This window comes from Alexandromys fortis, unplaced genomic scaffold, assembly GCF_014885135.2.
Source record: "Alexandromys fortis isolate MF-2015 unplaced genomic scaffold, M_Fortis_MF-2015_v1.1 scaffold_322, whole genome shotgun sequence".
Lineage (NCBI taxonomy): Eukaryota > Metazoa > Chordata > Mammalia > Rodentia > Cricetidae > Alexandromys > Alexandromys fortis.
Genome location: NW_026068222.1, coordinates 71,412 through 86,694, shown reverse-complemented (window position 1 = coordinate 86,694; position 15,283 = coordinate 71,412). Strand labels below are relative to the sequence as shown.

The 15,283-nt window shown below is 38.5% G+C and overlaps 1 protein-coding gene across 1 annotated transcript in view; it reads right to left on the bottom strand.

Annotated features, from left to right (window-relative positions):
• The window catches only part of Vps50 (VPS50 subunit of EARP/GARPII complex), a 106,618-nt gene that overhangs the window by 69,749 nt on the left and 21,586 nt on the right, over window positions 1–15,283 (bottom strand). The window contains exons 5-11 of the mRNA XM_050130583.1: window positions 14,763–14,816; window positions 13,679–13,749; window positions 12,667–12,784; window positions 12,325–12,360; window positions 10,232–10,314; window positions 2,645–2,687; window positions 792–890 (exon numbers count right to left, since the gene is read on the bottom strand). Of these exons, the coding sequence (XP_049986540.1) occupies window positions 792–890; window positions 2,645–2,687; window positions 10,232–10,314; window positions 12,325–12,360; window positions 12,667–12,784; window positions 13,679–13,749; window positions 14,763–14,816 (504 nt within the window). The remainder of the gene's footprint in view (window positions 1–791; window positions 891–2,644; window positions 2,688–10,231; window positions 10,315–12,324; window positions 12,361–12,666; window positions 12,785–13,678; window positions 13,750–14,762; window positions 14,817–15,283) is intronic.

Genomic DNA, 15,283 nt, shown 5'->3' with positions numbered 1-15,283 from the left:
AGCCTGTCTAGGAACAAACAAAATCACATATTAAGATCTACATCACAGGACCAAGACTCAAGGTATAGAACACTGCATGTAATCTCTCAGTGACTGAATTAGTTTGTACCCTTTTTCCCTTACTTTGTGATTGTCTGGTTGTTTGAAAACAGGTACGGTATTTGTTATGTAGTCCCTTGGGCTTGCAATCTTCCTATCTTAACCTCTTAACTTTTCAAAAACTCTTACATAAAATTGTGAAAATATCAAACCTGGCAAAGTTTTGGGATGTTTCAGTTACATTATTTACACCCTGAGACTCTGTTAAGAATATGCTACCCCTATAAATTAAGCATTAAAATGCACTTTGTTAAGTGAAATTTTGTAAGGACAGCACACTGGTAATATTCACACTCGATCATGAAGGTTGATAGGTTCCTAATTATGAATTACATCTGCTCAGAACTTGGTGTGGGAGGTCCTTCTGTAGGGGCTAATGAATAAAGAAGCTGCTTTCAGCCAATGGCTTAACAGAATATAGCCAGACTGGAAGAGTAGGCAGAGTCAAGGAGAAACCATGTAGCCCCACAGGAGACAGATGCTGGATGAGGGACAGAACTTTACCTGGTAAACCACAGACACAGGGCGATACACAGATTAATAGAAATGGGTTAACCAAAGATATAAGAGCTAGTTAGCAATACGCTTAAGTGACTGGCCAAACAGTAATTTATATAATATCGTTTCTAAGTGGTTATTTCGGATCTGAGCAGCCGCGAATGAACAAACAGACTCTGACAACAAGAACTAACCTGTGTTTTTCCAAGAAGTCGATAAGCTTGCTGAACTTTGGTATAATGATTAATATCAAAATTCTTGCAGATTTTGGAAAGAGCTACATCCAGCTGTTCCTATGCAAGCAACAGAAAAAGTTAAGAGGTGATGAGGAAACTGTTTTAAAGCTAAGGAAAAAATATTAAAACTGCCTTCCCTTCATTTATAATTAATATCTATTTACCATTATACTGGATCAGTCAAAACCAAGTATAAGTAAATTAAAATTATCCACTATAATAAAGATTTATATTTAAGTTTTATATAAATAATTAGCATTATTATCAATTTATCTGCCTTAAAACCTATGTCTAGCATTTAAGAAAAAAACAAAATAAGTTTAGTTTCAAAAGACCTTACTTCATAATATTTCTTAGCTTTATATTTCCTTATACATCTTCTAAAATTGCATCGTTATGTAAACTGTGTGGAATTATAAAAAAAAATACAATAATTTTGCAATCAAGAAAAAGTAATTCTCAACCAAACATTGACTTCGAAAATATACACCCAATTAAACTTTTCCATTTTTAATGCACTTTGGGTTTCTATTTCAATTATTTCATTTTCAAATAATTTTCCACATGCACAGAAAAAAAATCTTATATTAAGAATTAATAAAGAGCTCAGCAATGGTGGTGCATGCCTTTATTCCTAGTACTAAGGAGGAAGAGGCAGGCAGATCACTGAGTTAGAGGCCAGTCTGGTCCACAGAGCAAGTGCCAGATCAGACATGGATACACAGAGAAACCTTGACTCAAAATACCAAAAAACAAAAAAGCAAAAAAAAAAAAAAAAAACAAAAACAAACAAACAAAAAAACCCTGAATAAATACTGAATCCTCAACAGAAAGCCCTCATTAAAAAATATTCAGAGCACTATTTACTTACAGAATTGAAGTCAGTTCCTTCTGTGATAGGCAACCATACACTGTTCTAATTAGCAAACAACTGCATTTATGACAGGGACTCCTTTCACAAAAGGTCATTGGATTGTCCAACTCTAACTTTTACGATTAACAGTACCCAAGTCAAAATGCAAAAGGTGTGAAGGGAATCCAGTAACTTATTGCTTATTAAAATGAGCCTCTCCTTTGGAAAGACTGCCAACAAGGCAGGAAGATTCTGAACATAAACAGGAGGATGAGAAAGCTTCAAGATAAACCTTTTTCTTCTCACCTCTACGTTTTCAATGATCTGAACATGATGTTAGGTGGGGCTGAAGAGATAGATGCCTGCTCTTTCAAAAGTCCTGAGTTCAATTCCCAGCAACCACATGGTGGCTCACAACCACCTGTAATGAGATGTGGTGCCCTCTTGAGGAAGAGATCTGGTCAGTCGTCCTCATCTTAGACGGTGAAACCCAATATGGACAAGTTCAACAGAACCGCCATACATGGGCTGCCCATGCATGCTTCAGCACTGTCAGTGCATAAATTGCAATTTCAAGTTTTTATCAGCGAATAATCATAATGAAATCAACTTACTGATCCAAAAAGAAAAGTAATTTATAAAATTCAATTATTTGTAAAGTGTTTCTATTATACTACAACACGACAATACATTTATCTTGAGTTTGAAGAGTCACTATTTCTAGAAATAGTGATATTGTCAGATTCTGCTTTAAGCCCCCCTAATTCTAGGAACATTATCTAGTTTACATGTAGATTAATCTGACTATACACAGACATTTCAAATGAAACACAAGAGATCTAAATACAGTGATCTAGGAGCAAGAAAAATAAAACAAACATAGAAAATATGTTGGGCCTGCCTAGACAAACACCCACGAAGGGAAAATGCTGGTTGGCCTATTTTAAAAGCTCCTTACCTCAATTTGTTCCAAAGTATCCTGCAGCTTTGAATTCAGCTCACTATCAAACAGAAGAGAGTTAGAGGTGCCAATCTTTAAGAGTAAATGCTAACTAAGCATGGGTGATGGATAAACAGCCAGTGCCCTTAGCATGTGCAGTGATATGGCTACTGATGACAAGCAATACAGTTAGACAAGAAAAGAAGTCATACAAGAGCCTACAGAGAATGAAGAATCAAACGTTCATTACATTTTTAAAATTAAGAGGAATAATTAAAATAAAATGTAAAATTTCACAAGTAAAGTTAATTTCTACAACATGGGATTGAAGAAATAGAAATTAAAACATTTTAAAAATACAATGGAATGCATATTGTTGGAGATTTTATCTGTTACGATGCTGTGCTCACCAAAGTGATATCCTCTAACAACCGACTCCAAACAAAAGGCAAGGAAACATTCTTTTTTATTCGGAGTAACTAGTAAGTGGCTTCTAAGTCTCTGTGGCAACTTAAGAGCTGAGAAAATCTCATGGAATGAGGTTAGAAATGCCTTACTGTAAAGTTACAGCAAGGAGACTGTGACACTATCAGGACACAGAATTAAGGGAACATATGGCAAATGGCTCCAACAGACACTTGGCAAAGGGGATATTCAAATGTAAATAAACAAAATTTTTAAAAAGGGGGGACGCACTTGAGTCCATTAGTCATTCTGGAAAAGTACCTATGAAAAACAGCAAAGCAAACAAGCAGACTGGCCAAAAGATATTTTAAATCAAGATTGACTCTTCAAACTCTGGCTGGATGTAAAACAAATGCTCGAGGGAGGGGACCATCCAATGAACTTTCTGGAAAGCTTCAAATGTGACCATGGTTCACATCCAGGCTACCGCACAGCAGTTCCAGGGCTGCGCACACATCTAGTCAAAGTGTTCACACAACTCTCAGAACCTATTTGTAACAGGCAAAAGCTTAAAGTTGATACTATTTAAATTATATATTACCAAAAAAGGTCTCTGACATCCAATAAAATAAATTCAATCTCAAAGAACACTGACAAACTATTTGAAGTAATAAGAATGGGTAAAATATTTAGCTCAACACAGTGAAATCTTAGGTTCTTTTCAATGTTATCTGCTAATGATAAGCTTGACTCTCAAATTCCTAGTAACCCATGGAAATAGGGAGGATCACAATGCACAGTTCACCATCCATAAGATCAAAAAGCACTTTAGTAGCTTAAGGAAAGAAAGTTTATTTCTGATGTCATTAGCTTCTAGAAGAAATTTTCATAATTTTTTTTCTTTTCTTCCTTTTTTTTTTTTTTTTGTCATTAGCAAAGCACCCTTGACAATCCTAAGCTCATACTATACACCTCCATGGGTTCCTTCTCTAGTTCCTCACAGAGTCTCTCAATGCAAGCTAAGGAGCTAACACCACAGGGAGCCAAGTATACAGGTACAAAGCAATTCACAAGAAAGGAAACCCAGCATCATGAAGTCTTTGATGGTCTAAAGAAAAAAGGTTCAAACCCACAGAAAAAATTTACTTTTTAAAAAACATATAATGCTTATCATATGTAGATTTTCATCTGAAGTCAGTTGTTCTGGCAGTTATACTTTCTGGTAAAAACCAGTAAGGAAACTAGATCTTTAGGTCCCCAGTGTTTCAGGGCTGATGACTTAGAAGTATTCAGATCTTTAGCCAGAAATGACGGATGATACACAGTAGAGTCCACAAAGATTGCTTAAAGAAATTCTTACAGGAAAATGTAGATTTTTCGAAAAGAAAAAAACGACACTCACGAGCCAAGTTCTCCCAAGCCCATGGGCCCTCCTGCCCTACTCCCTGAGGTGTCTATCTGCACTTTCACCTTGCTGTTGCCTGCCTGGTTCTTAGGCACAGCAAGGTTTGCAGAACCTAATGCAGAAGTAAAATCACATTATTGCCCCATGTTCAGTAAACACTCTGGTAACTTCCCGAAAAATAAGGACAAAGCAAAAGTCATCATGGAGTGTGAGATCCTTGACTTCTCATTCACCTTTCAATGCTTTGTCCTTTATCCTCACGGACTGCATGCACTTCCCTAACCAAACCCCAGACTTTCCCAACCTCTATTTCTGCTTGCAGGGTTCACAGCTAGAATACCTCTTCTACAAACACCGACCTAGTTGTCAGACCTAAAGATGGTCTTCTTTCGAAGAGTCTCTTCTGCTCGCCTGTCCCCAAGGGCACTAGAGAACGGGATCTGTGACTGTGTCTTCAAGGGGCAAGCCTCCAGGAGACAGTCACTTCCTCAGTTCTCCCCAGGACTAAACTCACTACCTGACTTGGACATCCAGTAACAAAAATCTGTGGGTCAAATCTGCAATGCAAAGAAAACTCATTAATTATTCCCCATTTTCTACTTTAATAACTAAAATCATAAAGACAGAAGGAGAACAACAGCCACAGTAAACTCTGGGTCTGCAGGTGCTTCAGCAATAGAGAAATACACAGGGTTAAACCCAGACACTCGCCTCTAAGCAGTGAGGTTGGAACATGCACCTGACGGGAGCTAGAGACACAGAAGAAGGACGACAACACAATGGCATTGCAGAACTAGTAATCACTTTCTTCTAGGGAACAGTTCCATTCGGAAGGAAAAGGAAGCATTTCTAAATTCATTTACATTCAGTCACTAGGAAAAAAAAATGATTGTTTATTTATAAAAATATGAATCTAGCTGTTGTTTTATTGCAGTTATTTTTATAGCTGCAACATTCTCCTGTGAGCATGGTAATGTGAACAGCATGTAGAAGACTATAAATATAAAATCTAGAAATCTATTTCATTTTATTAAAGAGGCTCTCAAAATCTCCAAATGCAGTTTGACCACAACTGACTGTTAATTAGATATAAACAGAGAAATTAGTGATAAAGGACTGGGAATTAGCTGTGCAGCTTTTAAAGAAGTCCTCGGGTATCACTTAGAAATGTTGAGTTCAAGCCATTTTAGTCACTTAAATTATATTAAAAAGATTTACCCATAAAAATTTTGAAAAATAAAAGCTACATTGTGGTGAAAAAAAAATCACTGGTTCTAAGATGGAAGGCTAAGAGCTTTTAAAAGCTATCTTCAAGCCCAACAGAATGAAGGAATGCTTCTAGTGAGTTCAGGCATCACTAGAGAAAACCCATAAATAACTAATTAAGTGCTTTTATGTAACCGCTCTAGACACACACACACACACACACACACACACACACACACACTACTCTTAGAAGACTGCAAATAAATCAAACCTGTGTACAAATCTGATGATACAAAACAGATCATTAGCACTGTGCTGAATCTTGCCTAATCTAGTAGTACAACTAGATGTTTCAAGTCAATTCCCTTAAGATCTCTGGGCATCAGTTTGTAGATAAGGTAGGCTAACTCCAAAAGACTTCTTCCAGCTCTAAGATTTCCTGAGTCTAACACATGTCAAGCACCTGTTTCTCAATTATCACATCTTTCTTTGTGGTTTGGGCAAATCCTAAAACTTTTAGAATGAATATGAGAAAATCGAATTCCAAATTTATAGTTTATATCCATGATCCATAAAAATACTAGTTCTGCTTAGCTTACGGCCACCCTAGAGGGTTCCAATCTGCTCATGGGAAAGAGAATTCCAAATGCTATAAAACTAAGCCAAGAACCCTGAGATGCCATGGAGTGTCTCTACAACCTTCCACAGCAGGGATGATGAGAGCAGAACTAGTAAGATGACTTTGGTTATAGGGATCTCTGTCTTCCATTTGTTCAGAAGTCCCCTGCCTAACTTAACACAATCAATCAGCACAAAGCTTGGAGTCCAAGCCTAAGGATGCTAAATATGCAAACATCTAGAAATTATGAGTTCTTAATCATAGCAAATTTGGAAAAATAAAGGAGAAAAAAAAACTCAGCACAGATGTGTCCATAATTAAAAACTGTGGACACTGACTGTATAACTTAAGTACACAAATCCTTTGAGATCACTGTCTGAGAAAAAAGAATAAAGAATTCTTTAAACATTGTGCTATGATGAAAATACAGGACTCAACAAACTAGTTCTGATAACTCACAAACTTCCCAGCACATAAGACAGAGCTCTCTGAGTCTATCAAGACGATTTTCTCCAATGAAATAAAAAGTAATAAAGTAGTTATGACTTCCGGGATAACTTTCCTTGAAACTAATTTAGGTAAATTTCAAGTGAAACAGAAATTAAATGCTTCATTCAGATAGACTTTAACATAAATGCACTCTGAATCTTATTCCCAGTAAATTTCAACTATATGACTCCATGTCAATCAACTTGAGAATTTCAAATAACACTGCAAATGTTCCCTGTCAGTCATGAAGTGAACAAAATTGATATTATGGTTTATTTTATTAAGAATGCTGAAACATAGCAAATCTCAACAAAGACACAGAAGAGGCGCCTGTAGCCTTTCTTCTGTAGCCAGCCAACTGAGAGCCAAGTGTCACTTGGAATAGTACATGTTAAACTGCAGGTATCTTAGGTGAGGTCTCCCACACAGGGCCGCTGTCTGAATTCTAGTTTTTCTGCTTTCATCCCGAAGTTACTGAGTACCTCCTCTCAGACCGACAGTCCTCTTAGCTCAACCTCAACCTTCCCATTTTATTTCAAATGAAGGAGTCATGTGACTAGAACCCTCAACCAATTAAGACCAAGTTAAGACATGGCCAGTAGATACATGGTTCATACAAACTTCACTGAAATTTAAATAAAACCCATCATAATGCAGAAATGTTTTAAATAATGAAGTAGTTCTCTTAAAGACATTTCTACTGGGGGAGGGGGCAGGTGTGTGGCACACACCTTCAATCCCAGCACTAAGGAGGCCGAAGCACAAGTCTGAGGCCAGCCTACATACATGGCAAGTTCCAGGTCAACCATCTCCAAATATATATATAAAATTATAGGGGAATATTAGTATTCTCTAATATTCAACAAGAATGAAAAACTTAAATGTACTTAAAATTCAAGTATGGAGATTCAATTGTAAATTAAATACAATTCCTAAAATTAACAGTGTCAAATGGTTTTTTACTGAATCTCAGGTCTTAAAACTGGGGATTCATGGGATCATCACAGGACTCAAAGCCTTAGTAACACAGAGAAAGTTCTGCATTTTAGGAATCTGCTGCACAAAAGACTGAACGTCACTGATAACTGAAGACAGTCTATTTCAATATTGCTATAGGAATAAAACTCAAATGTTTTTAATCAGAGAAAAATCAAATATTTGAGGCCATGACAAGTTAGCTGACTTGATTTAGTCATTCCATGCTATATAGGAGAATCATAATATCACTTTGTACTCAATAAATATATAACTGCTAATATATAACTATAAGTGAACCTCAAAACTAAGCAACTTTTTCTTAAAAAAGAAACATACATGTTTCCCAAGCAGGACAAGGAATAGCATAAGAAGACGAAGTCAGAAGGAGGCCTGGCAGAGCTGGGCAGGACACAGCAGACTGGGCTACTACAGGGCAGAGGGCCTGCCTCACCAGCACAGCCCCACAGGACTGCACATTTAGATAAACCACAGACGGCAAAACACAACCATGTTCATCAGTGTTCTCGGGACACCTAGAAGGAGCTGTGCACCTCTACCCATTCAGAGAAAAAGACGAGCCTCCCACACATCACCAGCACTAAAGTCTATGAACAATGTGTGCTTTCTAAACACTGCATCATCTAAGACAAAGCAAGGTAACTCAGATTGTTACTCAGATCACATCCAGTTTCACATCTGGTAACATCTCTTCCATGTATCACAATAACCATTAATATATAAAAGTTCTTGGAAGGCACTTTCTGCTAACTTTAAAGAGCCCAAATCTGAATTACTTTCAGACATTTTACAGCCTAATCTTGTTATATAAGACATTTACTTTAGCATAACTAAAAAAAATTTAATTAAAGTAAAGTATAGTTTCAACAGCTAACCAGCTTCCTCAATTTCCTGCTTCCAAACTCTATACTCACTCTTCCCTCCTGTAATAGACAGTGACCTTTGCAAAGTCAATTTTCGCAAAGTCTTGGCATTTTATGTTCTATTTTACTTTCCAATTCTTACTCTTTTCCATCAACTTTCAAATATTCAAGTTTCTTTCTTAATTCCATGTGTTTTCACAAAATTTCCTCATTTTACACCTACACTTCAGCCAACCCTCCCTAAATGTGACCTCAAAATGGTTGGCCATAACTACTTTGTTGATAAATACAACAGATATTCTCAGTCCTCGTTTTGCCTGGCATTTCTAAAACTAATATTTCACTCATGGTGCAGTGATTTCTCATCCATAACTCTTTTATTTTGGCCTAACTACCTCCCACCCCCTTCTCACTTCAGGTCCTCATAGGAGACCCCCAAAGGTAACTCTTAGAGGAACGTGTGATCTCAGCGCTTTTAGTGCACAGGCAACTGTCTTCTTTTGCACACCCAGTTCTAGTTCTATCTGCTCCATGCAAGAGCACACGAAAGGTTTGTACTCTCTGACCACACTGTAGATGGTTCCCCACAGTCCTGTTACAGTCAAAGGAAAAAACCTGGTATAACTCAGTAACCACACAACTGCCTTGATAATTCACTTCCAAAGCCAAGTTATTCCCATTATAACAAACACATCAGAAAAGTGCTCTAGGCTCTATTCGCAACTTAGAACAGTCAGAAGTTTTCAAGTATCTGTGCAAGGCCCTAGGTCCATCCCTGAGTATAGTAAAGTATCTTTGCAGGGTTCTAGGTCCCTCCCTGAGTATAGTCAACATACTAGAGAAATTTTACATTCACTTAATCAAGTGAAGTATAAGCACTGTTTTCAAACTTTTTAATAGTGACAGTTGACAGCCAGTTCAATATTGTATTTTTTAAAATATCTACTTCAAGCAAAAGGAAAAGCACAGTGAAAGTACAGTTATTAAGTACCACAAAGATGATTATTATATAAACTGAAATACTATTTAAAATTTCCAAAAGACCAATTATTTGAACCATCTGAACCTTTAAAACAAACTGCAATAATCCTCTCAATATTTCTATGATGGGCAAAGCTTAGTCCCAATGCTGCAACCCTTTAGTACACAGCCCCTCATGGTGTGTGAGCCCACCATACTATTCCTCCACCACCTCTTCCTACCTGCAATGTTACAGCTGTAATAAACTACAATGCAAGGATCTGATACAGCATCTGATATGCACTGGGAAATGTCATGACCACCAAGTTGAGCACCACTGGCTTAGAGGAATAGTCCTTAAGGACACAAGAAGGATGGGAGCGGATTTACCATCACCCTGTTAGTGAACAAAACTCACATCACTCAGACGGAAAGATAGGAAACAGAGTTTCGAGAGGTGACAAGGGGAGGACGAGAGCATCTTCTCTGCTCTACATACCATTAACAGCTGCGCACTATTTTTCTGTAGCGCCCAACGAACACCAGTGTTAAACCAAGGACTCCATATTGAACCTCAATGATTACTAAAAGCATATGTTGAACAAGCCCTAAACAAAAATGACTGGCAAAAGAATCAGGTTAAAATTTGTATACTGCCGTACCTTATACAACTGTAGTGTTTAAAAGTGCTGGCGGCCTTCTGACATTCCAGGCACAGCTGAATAGCTCCTGGATAGTCCTCCTCCTTAAGACAGAATAGAAGCCATTAGACTCCAAACATGTCCTTCAAAGGCCTCATAAAAACGTTGTTGTTGATAAGCTAACAATATGCCTCTTAAACAAGTATCAGAAAGCTAATGACTAATAAGACAAAACAGAGATCACTAACCTCAGGCCTAAAGTATATGTAGAAAAAAACTGCAAAAACTCTGCACCTTCAAATCCTTGGTTAACTTCAAAAACTTGGTGACTTCCCCAAGACCATGGCTTACCAAGTGAGAGAGTTTTCTCTAGATGTTATGGTTTCTTCTCAGAATGTTTCTAAAATGTGCCAAACAGCCCACATTCTATTCACAAGTAAGGTTCAATCGTTTTACCACCAAGCAATCAATAAATATTCCTGAATAAATACTGGTAACTGTAAAGCTTAAAACAGAACTGTCTCCCAAAAACCCACGTAACAGTCTTGGTGGCCAGCCTATAATGCAGTCTTCAAAAAGTAGGGCCAATTGATAGGAAGCTGAGGATGTGCCTGAGGCGTATACTGAACCCCCATCCCCTGCTTCTCCCCTCACCACCCTTGTCCCCTTGCTGAGTGACATTTATCTGCTAGGTCCTCCGCCATGATGAACTGCCTCACTGCAGCCTTAAAAACAATAGATCCAAGTGACCATGAACTGAAACCTCTGAAACCCTAGGGTTCCCCCCCTCTGTTAGTTTACATCCTAATGTATTCCTCTGAAACCCTGGGACCCCCCCTTCTGTTAGTTTACATCCTAAGGTACTCCTCTGAAACCCTGGGGACCGCCTCTGTTAGTTTACGTCCTCAGGTATTTTATCATAGTAACTAACAGAGCAACTTAAGAGCAAGCTGTTACCCAAATAGGAATTTAATATCAAATGAGTATTTTCCATAGATGTCTCAGACCTTAGTTTAGTAGTTACAGTTTAGAAGTACACTGATTACACAGAAAACCACAAAAATATTTCTTTATGCATGTATATAAATCTAAAAGGGATAATTTGTTGGAGAATATTATTTTAAGGTGCGCTACTTTTGTTTATGCTGTGGAACATTTGTTTAATGATGTGTTGCTTTTGTTTATGCTGTATTTGTTTAACTCTGTGAAGCTGTGATTCTTTGCCTGTATAAAACACCAAAAAGGCCTACTAAAGAGCTGAATGGTCAATAGCTCGGCAGGAGCAAGGATAGGCAGGGCTAGCAGGCAGAGAGAATAAATAGAAGGAGAAATGAGGACGAGAAGGAGCAACAAGAGAACAGGGGGAAGAGGAGGTCAAGGGGCAGCCACCCAGACACCCAGGCACCCAGGCACCCAGGCACCCAGCCAGCCATAGAGTAAGAGTGAAAGTAAGATACACAGAAGTAAGAAAAGGGAAAAGTCCAGAGGCAAAAAGTAGTCGGGATAATTTAAGTTAAGGAAAGCTGGCAAGAAACAAGGCAAGCTAAGATTGGGCATTCATAACTAAGAATAAACCTCCATTTGTGATTTACTTGGGAGCAGGTTGGTGGGTGCCCCCAAAAGCCAAGAGTAAAACATACCACAACAATAATGCAAACACCATGCATGCTAAGATAATGACAATGTACCTACCCCACAAAGATCAAGAATAAGTTTCCAATAATATTTAATATGTCATTATGCTTTAGTAAGCTTTACTGTGACAGAGAATATCAAAGAGAAACATATGGCTAGCTTAGGAACTAATTACTAAATGAGATATATATATGGAAAATATTACCCATTTCACAAGTCAGTTCTATGTGTTAACTGTGAAATTTGACTATTTAGATGAAGTCAAAAGCCTAAAGTCAGCACTCAAAGACTGCTACAACGTATATGTTTTCCAAATTTCATTTCCAAATTTGTCAACAAAGGAAGCTCAAGTATTTTTCCTGTTAAATATTCTCCTTATGGCAGATACAATCAAAGGAAAACACAGACTGTTTTGTCCTTTATGATTTTTCTTTTATATTATTGTAGCATCAAGAAATTTACAAATTTTGTTAGCTCACCTCTAGCATTTCACTTAAACGTACATCGGTCCTTTGCTGAAAAAAAAAGGAAAAGGTCAAATCTGTTTCAACTACGGAACTACTATTTTTTAAGATTTATTTCTATTATTTAAATTATGTGTGTGTAGGAATGGGGCAGGATGAGCACATGAGTGCAGGTGCCTGAAGAAGCCAGAGGCGCTAGACCCCATATGACCTTGAGTCCCAGGCCGATGAGAGCCGCCTCAAGTGGGTGCTGGGAACTGAACTCAGGTCTTCTAGAAAAGCAGTTTAGGCTCTTAAATGGTGAACCATCTCTCCTGTCTGCAAGTTTTAATTTTAAAAAAAACAACTCATACATACCAATGTTTTTATAGTTCTCAACGACTTCAGAAGTCCAATCAACAACTGACGCTTCCTCTGATTTGCAAGAAGGCCTAAGCTGGCCTGAGTAAAACCTTCCTTTGCAATATTCAGTTGTCTGCGGATGGGAACAACAGTGTGAGAGCTTCCTACACCACAGGAGTCCCGCCCACACACAGCACTTAGTTAGGTGTGCAATGAGAGCCTCCTATACCACAGGAGTCCCGCACACACACAGCAGTTAGTTAGGTGTGCAATGAGAGCTTCCTAACCCCAGGAGTCCCGCCCACACACAGCTGTTAGGTGTGCAATGAGAACTTCCTAACCCCAGGAGTCCCGCACACACACAGCACTTAGTTAGGTGTGCAATGAGAGTCTCCTATACTACAGGAGTCCCGCACACACACAGCAGTTAGTTAGGTGTGCAATGAGAACTTCCTACACCACAGGAGTCCGACCCACACACAGCTGTTAGGTGTGCAATGAGAACTTCCTAACCCAGGAGTCCCGCACACACACAGCAGTTAGTTAGGTGTGCAATGAGAGCTTCCTATACCACAGGAGTCCCGCCCACACACAGCAGTTAGTTAGGTGTGCAATGAGAGCCTCCTATACCACAGGAGTCCTGCCCACACACAGCAGTTAGTTAGGTGTGCAATGAGAACTTCCTAACCCCAGGAGTCCCGCACACACACAGTAGTTAGTTAGGTGTGCAATGAGCTGAGGCCCAGGTCACTACTGAAATGATGTGTAGTACTCATACATGGTAGGTGAACTGGTGCCAACCCATCAAACACTCAAAACAGCCTATAACAGAGAGGGCGGGGGAAGCACTGGTTCTTCACTACAAGCAGTGCAGGGAGTACTAGTCTCATCGCTTTTCTAAATTATAAGGAGATCTGTGGGTATTTGGAATAGACCTTTCTTGCGCAGGTTTAAATTACATGTCTGCTCACTGAAAGGTACTCTACATATTATGGTCATAGTAGATTTCACAACATGGAAGCAATACCTCCTCCCATTTGTGCAGATAACAGCAGCCAGCTGAAGACCTGTCTGCAATGATGTAACTCTTTCAAGCTCCTGTGCCAAGAGGAAATACAGGTTATGGTCTCAGGTATTTGCTCTCTCCCTATTCATATGACACGCTAGCAACGGCTCTAGTGTTCTCAAAGAAAAGTCAGCTTTGGAAACAAACCAGTAACAAAGATACTTCAACTTGAAAACTGTTATATTACATAAAAAGTAGTTTAAAATATCTACTTCCAATTGATTTCCACAATGACAAATGACAAAATATTTAGTCAGTATTGTAAGGAAATCTAAACCCAATCTGTTTCAGGCAGGAAAGCATACCAATAATACAGCCATTTATGTATGCTTCTGCCCAACAAAACCTTACAGTATAATTAAGAATATGACAAATCTGATTTCTGTTTGCTAAGGGGTTTCCATGAATTTTGAAAGCTTTTCAATTTTTTTCCTTCCCTTTTCGGTATATGTGTGCACTATGAGAAATTGTGCATGCATACAGAAGCCAGAAGATACTGGGTGTACTGCTCTGTCACTCTTCCATGTTCCTTTTAGACAGGGTCTCTCACTGAACCCAGAGCTAGGCTGGCAACCAGCAAGCTGCAGTGATCCTTCTGTCTCCAAGTCCCACAGCACCGGAGTTACAGGCACATACATAAACACACCCAACTCTCCACACGGGTACTGGGATCCAATTGTGTATATGCCTCAAGTATTCTTACCAACCAAACCACCTCTCTGCTGTAAGGATCTCTGTTTCTAGTGAGCACAGAGATCCAGCTATATAGACTGAGTTCCAATAGCAACACACTTTTACAATCCCCCAGACTGAATTACTAATGTATACAACTGACACAAAGTTCATGAAAGCAACTTTCCTTGGTTCTTCGATATTCAGCTTAGTAAAATGTCACAAATATACACATACACACATGTGTACACATGGGCACATTTATACTGCTATAGAATACAGACAAAAGAATAATCGTAATATATTAAGTTTCTGGTAAGTCACTCAACCAATTTTAAAACTTTACTACAATAAGTGGCAAAGAATTACCTACCTTTACATAAGCAGGCTGTTTTTCAAGAATCAAATCTGCTACTTTTTTAGAAACCTACAAGAACATACAATTAAATGAAGTCAGGAAGTTCTAGCTCTACATCACAAAACTTGCTAGGTAGAAATACGTGCAATGTGCAGAAAGAACTCATCCAACAACTCAGCTGAGTTCAAGGAAAACAGAGGGATCGCTGTAGGTTAGTCTGCACTGTATACAACACTGCTATCCTACTCCCAACAAGACCTCCTAGTGCTTCTCTGCATGGAACAGAGCCATTTATTCCATTGACTGGAGGTGTGTTAGTAATAGTCATGTGTTAAATCCAAACAGATTTTTTACTAATGCTCCTCTAGCTTAAAACAATTAACGAGACCACTTTATCATTAACTAATCTTCCAGTGACCTTCACAGAATGAAGTTCAGCATCACACAAAGGAAACATGGAACTGAGAAACTTCACAGCAGTAAAGGAAATGTGGGCGCACCTACCACTGTACAAAAGCAAAACAAGAATCAATGGA